The following is a 9,775-nucleotide window of genomic DNA, read 5'->3' on the forward strand; positions in this document are numbered from 1 at the left end:
TGAACCAAAGGGAACCCCAGAATTCTTTCCTAGAGGTCATGTGGATATGAAAGGTCAAGTAGGAGTCATCTAGGAAATCTGATGGAGAAAGATAGAGGGTGACAGGAGATAGGGAAGCAACAGAGACACATGTGGCATGAGTCTCTCAAATCCGGATTCTGCCTAAGGGCCATGAAGGACTGAACGTAAGAAAATTCTGGCATTTGGCAGCGGCTAGAGGACACGGTCAAGATGGCGGTGGTTGCTGTGTTGGTGCGGAGACCCCTTGAGCAGGTCTCCGGGCTGCTGAGGAGGCTGTTCCTTTGGACCGCGCCGGCTGCACTGCAGGTGACAGTTCGTAAGGCTATAAATCAAGGCATGGATGAGGAGCTGGAAAGAGATGAGCAGGTATTTCTCCTCGGGGAAGAAGTTGCCCAGTACGATGGGGCATATAAGGTTAGTCGAGGCCTGTGGAAGAAATATGGAGATAAGAGGATCATAGATACTCCCATATCTGAGATGGGTTTTGCTGGAATTGCTGTAGGTGCAGCTATGGCTGGGTTATGGCCCATTTGTGAATTCATGACCTTCAGTTTCTCTATGCAAGCCATCGACCAGGTCATAAACTCAGCTGCCAAGACGTGCTACATGTCAGGGGGCCTTCAGTCTGTGCCCGTAGTCTTCAGGGAGCCCAATGGCGCCTCAGCAGGTGTAGCTGCCCAGCACTCACAGTTTTCCTGCCTGGTATGCGGATTGCCCAGGCTTAAAGGTGGTCAGCCCCTGGAGTTCAGATGCAAAAGGGTTTATTAAATCAGCCATTAGGGATAACAACTCAGTGGTGGTGTTGGAGAATGAATTGATGTACGGAATACCTTTTGAACTTCCTTCAGAAGCTCAATCAAAAGATTTTCTGATCCCTATTGCAAAAGCCAAAACAGAAAGGCAAGGAACACACGTAACTATAGTTGCTTTCAAGACCTGTGGGCCACTGCTTAGAAGCTGCAACAGTGCTGTCTACAGAGGGAATTGAATGTGAGGAGACAAATTTGCAAACCATCAGGCCAATGGACATTGAAACAGTAGAAGCCAGTGTCATGAAGACCAATCACCTTGTACCGTGGAAGGAGGCTGGCCACAGTTCAGAATAGGAGCTGAAATCTGTGCCAGGATCATAGAAGGCCCTGCGTTCAATTTCCTGGATGCTCCTGCAGTTCGTGTCACTGGTGCCGATGTGCCTATGCCTTATGCAACGATTCTAGAAGACAACTCTGTACCTCAGGTTAAAGACATCATATTTGCAATAAAGAAAACACTAAATATCTGGTTTGGAGTTGAAGTTCAGGTCATTGGAATTTACTTAAAATACTTGCTGACTCTTCATCTGGATTGTCCCATAAGACCTTTTAATTCATAAAGTTATCTCTGAAGCAACAACAGATTTTTTTTACTGGGAAGAAGTTTAAATGTGTTTGTGGTAAAACTTTCCACTCTCCTAAGTTCCATATTTTTTTGATCTGTTACAGTACCATGTTCTTTGAATAAGATTCATGTGCAATTTTACCCTCTCACTGGAAGAACACGGTGTAAATGTGGCAGAGTCCTGATGAAAGATATATCCAAAAAAGGATAACTTATATGCAAAAATTAAAAGCATTTAATCTACATTTACTGTTAAGATTGTTTTGATAAGGAATAAAGGAATTCCTAACTACGGGGAAAAAAAAAAATTCTGAGCCCTTTCTTCTGCTTTTGGCAAAAGCTAGTGTGCCATTCACAAAAGCTGGTGTGGTTTTGTTGTGGTTTTTTTTTGGTCCCCCAGTTTGTATTGGGGCCAGGACTTTTGCAGCTGGGCTGAAATACAGGGAAAATCCTATTGAAAAAAAAAAAAAAATCCTATTGCAGGCTGGAAATTCTACGCCCCAAGTGCCCAGACCAACATAGGGAAAAGTTCCATTTTCAGGCTGGAAACTCTGCAGGCTTAAAGGTGTGCAAAAGTCCGTTTGATGTTATACTATTCCTGAAAATTACACTCCTTTCAGGATAATTTATTTACATATTCTCATTTAAGGCAAGGTTGTCAGAAACAGAGAGAAAACTGCCATAGGAAATCAGTTTAATTTCCATCTAAAATAAGACACAAATGAACTTATCAATGAAACAGAAAAAGATTCACAAACTCAGAATACAGATGTCTGTGGAGATTTGGTTTTGGGTATTGCCAGACTGAAGTAGTAATTAAGAAATAAAAATCACTATGTATAATGTAAGAAAAATAATAGGATACCATATAGCAGAGAGAAATATAGCCATGATTTTGCAATATCTTTAAATGGTATATATTTCATGAAAATATTGAATCACTCTGTTGTATCCCAAAGCAAATAGAGTAATGTAAATCAACTGCACTTCAACTGAAAGAGTGGATGGATGGCTACAAACACAAGAAATAATACTCAAGAACGAAATTTCGCAAAATAAAAATGGGAAAAGTTGAGGAATAGAAACTCCCATCAAGAAATTAATTTGGATGGGATTACTAAAAATCTCCATTGGTTCATCCACTAGAAAGAACAATTTGGAAGATCTTTAAAAAAGATCCTCTGCTTTTTAATATGCTGTCTAGGTTGGTCATAACTTTTCTTCCAAGGAGTAAGTGTCATTTAATTTCATGGCTGCAGTCACCATCTGCAGTGATTTTGGAGCTCAAATGAGGAAATGGAGCCCAAATCTCATCCAAAGAGGATGAGGTAGTTGGATGGCATCAATGACTCAATGAACAAGCTCTGGGAGATGGTGAAGGAGAGGGAAGCCTGGCATGCTGCAGTCCACGGGGTCGCAAACAGTGGTATATGACTGAGCGACTGAACAACAACATACTACTAATAAGAATTTGAATATTTACTGTGGGCCAAGCCTGTTCTAAGTGCTTTATGTTTACTTTCTCACAGAATCCTCACAACAATTTGATAAGTGTAATTACTGTCCATTTCTCCCTTCACAGATAAGAAAATTGAGGCACAGAGAGGTCAAGCAAGTACTCAAGGAAGAGACAGGACTCAAATGCGGAATTTTGATTCGAGAGTCTTGCTCTCTTTAACTACCAGAGTGTCTTTATGTATTTGTAGTATTGTGTTTGTAAATTAAAAAACTGGTCACACCTCTGCCCTGTTTCTTCTGCTGAAAGTTTCTTCTACTTACCTACATAAATCTCTAATCCCTTAAAGGGCCTTCATAGTGAGTCCTATCCTGAATAAAGGGTTCAAACTTTCAACCTGCCCCTCTGCTGCTAAGTCACTTTAGTCATGTCCGACTCTGTGCAACCCCATAGACAGCAGCCCACCAGGCTCCCCTGTCTCTGGGATTCTCCAGGCAAGAACACTGGAGTGGGTTGCCATTTCCTTATCCAATGCATGAAAGTGAAAAGTGAAAGTGAAGTCGCTGAGTCCTGTCAGACTCTTAGCAACCCCATGGACTGCAGCCCACCAGGCTCCTCTGTCCATGGGATTTTCCAGGCAAGAGTGCTGGAGTGGGGTGCCATTGCCTTCTCCAAACCTGCCCCTCTATTTTACTCTAAATACTCATAGTATTTTATTTTACTTTAAATATCCATAGTATTTCTCTAATATATTATACAATTTGCCGATTCACCATATCACTTCTCTTTGTTGCTCCCCACTATCCCCTAAGAGGGAAGCCTGGCATGCTTCAGTCCAAAGGGTCACAAAGAGCCCCACACGACTTAGCAACTGAACAAGAAAAACCTTCCCCCATTCTACCACAAGAGCTCCACTAAATTAGGGGTTTTTATCTATCTTTCTAAACCATGTATCACAATCTGAAAAGGTACTGGCCCAAACTAGGTGCGCAGCAAATATTTGTGGAGGAAGTGAATTTTTAAAAACATAGCATGATTCCAATTTTACCTTATTTTAAAGCATAAACATGTATACACATGTGTAGGGGGAGGGAGAAGAAAAACAGTCAAAAATGTTAATGGTGATTTTAAGTGATATTTTTCCTTCTTTATGTTTTCCTGTGGTTTTATTCCCCAAACCCGATGTGAAAATGTACTATCGCATCATAAGAAAACTGCTTTTTCAAACGTCTCTTCTAAATCTCGGGTGGCATACATTGCCACGCACAGCGAATTGTGCCTACTGCAAGTTGCACGAAGCCATTTTTCTGTAATCAACAATTCAAAAGGCATTGAGGGTCTTTGAATAAATTACTGGTTTAAGCAATTGCCCGGTATTTTGTGGTGGTTAAACATTTCTTCAAGGAATAAGAAACCTTGCTTCGGCGGGCGACCGCGTTATCCCTGGGGAACACACCCACCTAGCAACCGGGAGCGGAGCTGAAGCCTGGCACTGTGCCTTTAATTCCCGGGTTGGGAGGGGCGGTGGAGAATTTCCGCTCCCGTACTCCCACCGCGGCCCTGGCGGCAGCGGTCACCTGTAAGGCGAGCACCGCGCATGGGGGATGGAGTCCGGCGCCCATTGGACAGACTGTAAAGGCAGACACCTACCCCGAAGACTGGGGACCCCGCGGGGCGGCGGCGGGGGTCGCGCGCCGCGGCCCCCGGCTCCTTTCTCCAGGAGACTGCCGGGCCCTGCTGCGCTGGCATGACCGAGGTCCAGCTTCGGGGACACGCCCGTCACGCCTCGGTGAACAAGATCAGGTGAGACTGGCCGAGGCGGACCTGACTCCCGGAACCCCGGCTCCCTCCTCCGGCGGCGCCGCGACGTCCACCTTGCCCAGCAACCGGGAACCGCAGAGTTGGTGGGAGCCGGCGGCCTGGCTCCCCCCTTGCGGGGCGGTAAGTGACCATGGCGCTGGCCGTGGCCGCGGCTGCTGCGGCCGCCGGAGTGAGCCAGGCGGCGGTGCTGGGCTTCCTGCAGGAGAACGGCGGGAAGGTGCGCAACTCGGAGCTGCTGAGCCGCTTCAAACCGCTGCTGGAGGCCGGCGACCCACGCGGCCGCGCCGCCCGCAGGGACCGCTTCAAGCAGTTCGTCAACAACGTGGCCGTGGTGAAGGAGCTCGACGGCGTCAAATTCGTGGTGCTGAGGAAGAAGTCGCGGTCCCGCGACGGACCCGAGCCCCCGCCCTGCTGCTTCCAGAGCGCCCCGGAGGCACCAGCCCCGCCGTCGAAGGTCACTTCTGTCTCACAGGAGGAAACCGCGGCCTCGGGGGCTCCGTCCTCGTCCTCGGCACCGAGGGCGGCGGAACCGGCTGAGGACCCGGCCCCGCCATCAGAGCAGCAGGACACCGCCGGGGCTCCGGCCTCTGAGACCACTCAGGGGCTGTTGTTAGGCCCGGCCTGGCAGTCAGGGGTGCCCTCGGACCCCCAGATTCCAGCCTTCGAGCTGGCCCAGCCCCCTGAGGGTCTCTCTGAAGACGTGGCCCCACCGTTCACGGCGCCGTCGGAGGCACCCTTGCCCCATGTAGAACCGCCAGGCCCGGAAGCTGCGCCTCGGGAGCCACCACCACCCACTCCGCGCCCTCCGCCACAGAAGCCCTGCATGCTGCCTGTGCGCTGCGTCCCCGGCCCCTCGGCGCTGCGGATCCGGGCTGAGGAGCAGGGCCTGCGCAGGCAGCTGTCGGAGGAGCCCAGCCCGCGGAGCTCCCCGATGCTGCTGCGGCGGCTCTCGGTTGAGGAGTCCGGCCTGGGCCTCGGTCTGGGCTCCGGCCGCTCCCCTCACCTGAGGCGTCTGTCGCGCGCCGGCCCGCGCCTGCTGAGCCCCGACACCGAGGAGGCTCCGGCTGCCCCGCCGCCGTCCGCCGTGCCCCTGGAGCCGGCCGAACACGAGTGGCTAGTGCGGACGGCTGGGGGCCGCTGGACCCACCAGCTGCACGGGCTGCTGCTGCGCGACCTCGGCCTGGCAGCCAAACGCGACTTCATGTCTGGTTTCACGGCCCTGCACTGGGCCGCTAAGAGCGGCGACCTCGAGATGGTGCAGCAGCTGGTGGAGGTCGCGCGGCGTGGGGGCGCACGGGTCGACGTCAACGCGCGCTCGCACGGCGGCTATACGCCGCTGCACTTGGCGGCGCTGCACGGCCACGAGGATGCGGCCGTACTCTTGGTAGTCCGCCTGGGCGCGCAGGTGCACGTGCGCGACCACAGCGGACGGCGCGCTTACCAGTACCTGCAGTCGGGTGCCTCGTATGCTCTGCGTCGCCTACTTGGCGACCCTGGCCTGCGAGGTTCGACTGAACCCGACGGGGCTGCTGGTGGTAGTGGCAGTTTTGCGGCCCGGCGCCCCGTGCAGGTGGCGGCCACCATCCTCAGTTCCACCACCAGCGCGTTTCTGGGCGTCCTGGCTGATGACCTGATGCTCCAGGATCTGGCTCGAGGCATGAGGAAGTCAAGCTCCTTAAGCAAATTCTTGGGAGCCTCGCCCATGGCTCCTCGTAAAAAGACAAAGATCCGCGGCAGTCTGCCAGCCTTTTCAGAAATCTCTCGTCGACCCACTCAGGGGCCCTTGGCTGGTCTAGTGCCCAGCCTACCCCCAGCAACCTGACGGTTCCCAAGGTTACGACTTGGTGGCTCTAATCGCCCCTCCCTCTCACAGTCAAAGCCTGCCCAAGACCATGGTCCAACACTTTTGGCTCCATCGTGTCTTCAGCTTTGTTCACTGCAGCCTGTTTTACCCAAGTGGGCCCTTGCCTCCAGCTTCTTAATCTTTCTCCAGAGATGGGATTCAAGATCTCAGTGAGAGCCTCCTATGAAGAACTCTGGAAATCAGGCTTGAACCTTGGAGGAGATTTGCAATTAGGATCAAAGGGTCAGGGGCAGCAGCTGGTCTGGCCCCTGAATGATTTAACCCAATGCCTCTGCATCTATATACTTCCAAAGCAGAATTACAGCTTTGTGTGATGATAGATTATTTGTCAGCTTTAAGATATGCAGTGCATTTGTAATTTGATGCTTTTATTCTGTTTTTAAGTTGAAATGAGGTAAAACAACTTTCATAAAATAACCTCTTGAAATTATATTTTTCCAAAATGCTCAGACATGTTCAATCTTTTGCTAAATATTTTGCAATTCTATTTAAAAAGAAAAAAACGATCAAGATATAAAGAAATTTAGTCCCAACCAACAAAACCCTTGAATGGTTATCTACCTCATTTTAAGCAATCAAGATGCCAATCTTGAACACAGAAAGTGACCATTGTGAATGTAATTAATTTCAGTTATACTGTGAATGCTAAATATTAGAAAACAAGTGCATCTTGGGAGTAAAAGTGATTTAACAATGAGAGAAAAGAGACATTTTTGGCCAATACTTTTAATTTGTGGTTGTCTTTATGGTGAAATGTATCTTTGTCACTGGTCGCTGGCTACTTTGATATGGCATGAATATTTAACTTTTTAAAATTTAATTTGTGAATTGCACCATTGTGCCATGTTTCTGAATCTATGGCTTTCAAATCTGGCTGAGGCTTTCACTGCAGTAGGTGAATATTCAAAGAAAAAAAAATGTCATAGCCTAACACCAGAAAAATAACTGGTTAACTAGTAACAGATACAATTAAGGAGCAACTATTTTATAAGAAAGTTCTATACAAGCAAAACTTATGTGGTAGCCATTTTAAAAAGCCATCTGAAAGCAAACAACTTATTTCAAAATACCAAATGCAAAGTCTCCTTGCTCAGCGACCTTAGAGAGGGGTAGCTTAATTCACCTGTATCTTTGCTCCTATTTGTAATTGAGAAGGTTTTAAGTATTGCCAGGATTTCTCAGGTTCAACCCAGCGTGATTAAAATGGCTCTTTCCCCATTTTAAAGATATGGAGTCTATTTGCTCAACCAATCTTTTTTTAAAATATCATATTGTAATAATGCTCTGCTTTTGCAAATTGGGTTTGCATGTGATTAGTTATACCAAATAGTTTTTGTGACCAGGGTACTGGGGCTCCCCTCCCGTATATGTACCAGTGAGGCCTCTGAAAATTATTTAAGGCAGTCCTTCCTGGAGTGTTTTGATTTAACCAATGAAATAAACATTTTCCCACTTTGTTCCTGCTGTGTAATGCTGTACTTCCCTTAAACATTCTATAGCACTTGCTACTATATTTGCCTTTCTTTTCATTACTTTTATCCCCATCCTTTTGCTTCTTTCAAGCATTCTATTGAAAAAATTTGGATTTCTCTGCAAAGTAAAGGAATCAACCAAACATGGATATGATAGCCAAAAACTGTAGATAAAGGTAGGCCCTGATCTGGCCTCTCCCATTTTCCTTGCCTGGAACTCTAGCTAAGCTGCATAAATTATTTCAAAATGCACATCAAATCGTCTGCCTCTGTGAAAAAATAAATGACAAGAGGCAATAATTAAAGCAATCTGAGTAGCTGAAGGTCTAAGAATAAAATATTAGAAATTTTTCATAATGAAAGAGAAACTTGACTGAGGGTAACAAAGGTCACACACACAGGTATGACTGGCTTTGAGAAAGACAAAATGTAAACCAGCATAGTAGCGATAACAATAACTAATGTTTATGGCACATTTAAATCAGAGGAAGATTCTTAAACAGCAGAAGAATCTTTGTGTTTCACAAGGGTGTGCTGCAAACCTTCCAAGTGAAGTAAAAACATTTGGCAAGAGTTTAGGGTCAATAAGCTTAACATGCAGGTGTAAGAAATCACTGCTTTTCCCTTGCAGGCTAAGACTGTCTGAAACTATAAGGGAAGTTAGTAGGAAATTATGGTTTGATATGCATATGGGAAGTTTTCAAGAAGACTATCTGGTTAACGGGAGGCATACCTGTGGAAGGGTATTTCCAACAAACGACCCCCCCAAAAAATAGTTGTTCATCGATTAAGGCAATTTATCTGGTTAAAATTATCACAGGAAACAGAATCACTCCTCTTAATGGGGAAAGAGTTAATTGCTGATGTAGATGTGTATGACTCATATCCACAGCAAGCTTTTTAATACAATTGTACATTTCCTCTCAGGAGGATGGAGGCTATTCTTGAGTATGTGTTACATACCTAATGGAGACCAGGCTATGTTGTTGTTCAGTTACTCAGTTGTGTCCGACTCTTTGTGACCCCATGGACTGCAGCAAGCCAGGCTTCCCCGTTCTTCACAATCTCCCAGAGTTTACTCAAGCTCATGTACATTGAGTTGGTGATGCCATCCAACCATCTTATCCTCTGTTGTCCCCTTCTCCTGCCTTCAATCTTTCCCAGCATCAGGGTCTTTTTGAGTGAGTCAGCTCACCCCATCAGGTGGCCAAAGTATTGGAGTTTCAGCTTCAGCATCAGTCCTTCCAGTGAATATTCAGGGTTGATTTCCTTCAGGAATGACTGGCTTGATCTCCTTGTGATAAAAGGGACTGTCAAGAATCTTCTCCATCACTACAGTTCAAAGGCATCAATTCTTTGGCACTCAACCTTTTTATGGTCCAGCTGTCACATCCATACATGACTACTGGACAAACCATAGCTTTGACTAGTCAGATTTTGTAGGCAAAGTAATGGCTCTGCTTTTTAATATGCTGTCATATTTAACAGCATTTTAATATGCTGTCTAGGTTTGTCACAGTTTTTCTTCCAAGGAGCAAGCGTCTTTTAATTTCATGGCTGCAGTCACCGTCCACAGTGATTTTGGAGCCAAGAAAATAAAGTCTGTCCTGTTTCCACTGTTTCCCCATCTATTTGGCATGAAGCGATGGGACCAGATGCCATGATCTTAGTTTTCTGAATGTTGAGTTTTAAGACGGCTTTTTCACTCTCCTTTTTCATCTTCACCAAGAAGCTTTTTGGTTCCTCCTCACTTTCTGCCATAAG

General features: G+C 46.9%; 1 protein-coding gene and 1 pseudogene across 1 annotated transcript; both read left to right on the forward strand.

Annotated features, from left to right (window-relative positions):
- The first annotated feature begins 202 nt into the window (after positions 1-202).
- Positions 203-1,418, forward strand: LOC138440367 (pyruvate dehydrogenase E1 component subunit beta, mitochondrial pseudogene; annotated as a pseudogene).
- Positions 1,419-4,369: 2,951 nt separating this feature from the next.
- On the forward strand, positions 4,370-7,996 carry SOWAHA (sosondowah ankyrin repeat domain family member A). The gene has a single exon (XM_069589772.1). It carries the CDS (start codon positions 4,806-4,808, stop codon positions 6,495-6,497), a length of 1,692 nt encoding a protein of 563 aa, XP_069445873.1. The 5' UTR covers positions 4,370-4,805; the 3' UTR covers positions 6,498-7,996.
- The last annotated feature ends 1,779 nt before the right edge of the window (positions 7,997-9,775 follow it).

Source organism: Ovis canadensis, chromosome 5, assembly GCF_042477335.2.
Source record: "Ovis canadensis isolate MfBH-ARS-UI-01 breed Bighorn chromosome 5, ARS-UI_OviCan_v2, whole genome shotgun sequence".
Classification (NCBI taxonomy): domain Eukaryota; kingdom Metazoa; phylum Chordata; class Mammalia; order Artiodactyla; family Bovidae; genus Ovis; species Ovis canadensis.

Coding starts and splice junctions, on each gene's coding strand:
- SOWAHA (XM_069589772.1), top strand. CDS start 4,806: ATGGCGCTGGCCGTGGCCGCGGCTGCTGCGGCCGCCGGAGTGAGCCAG.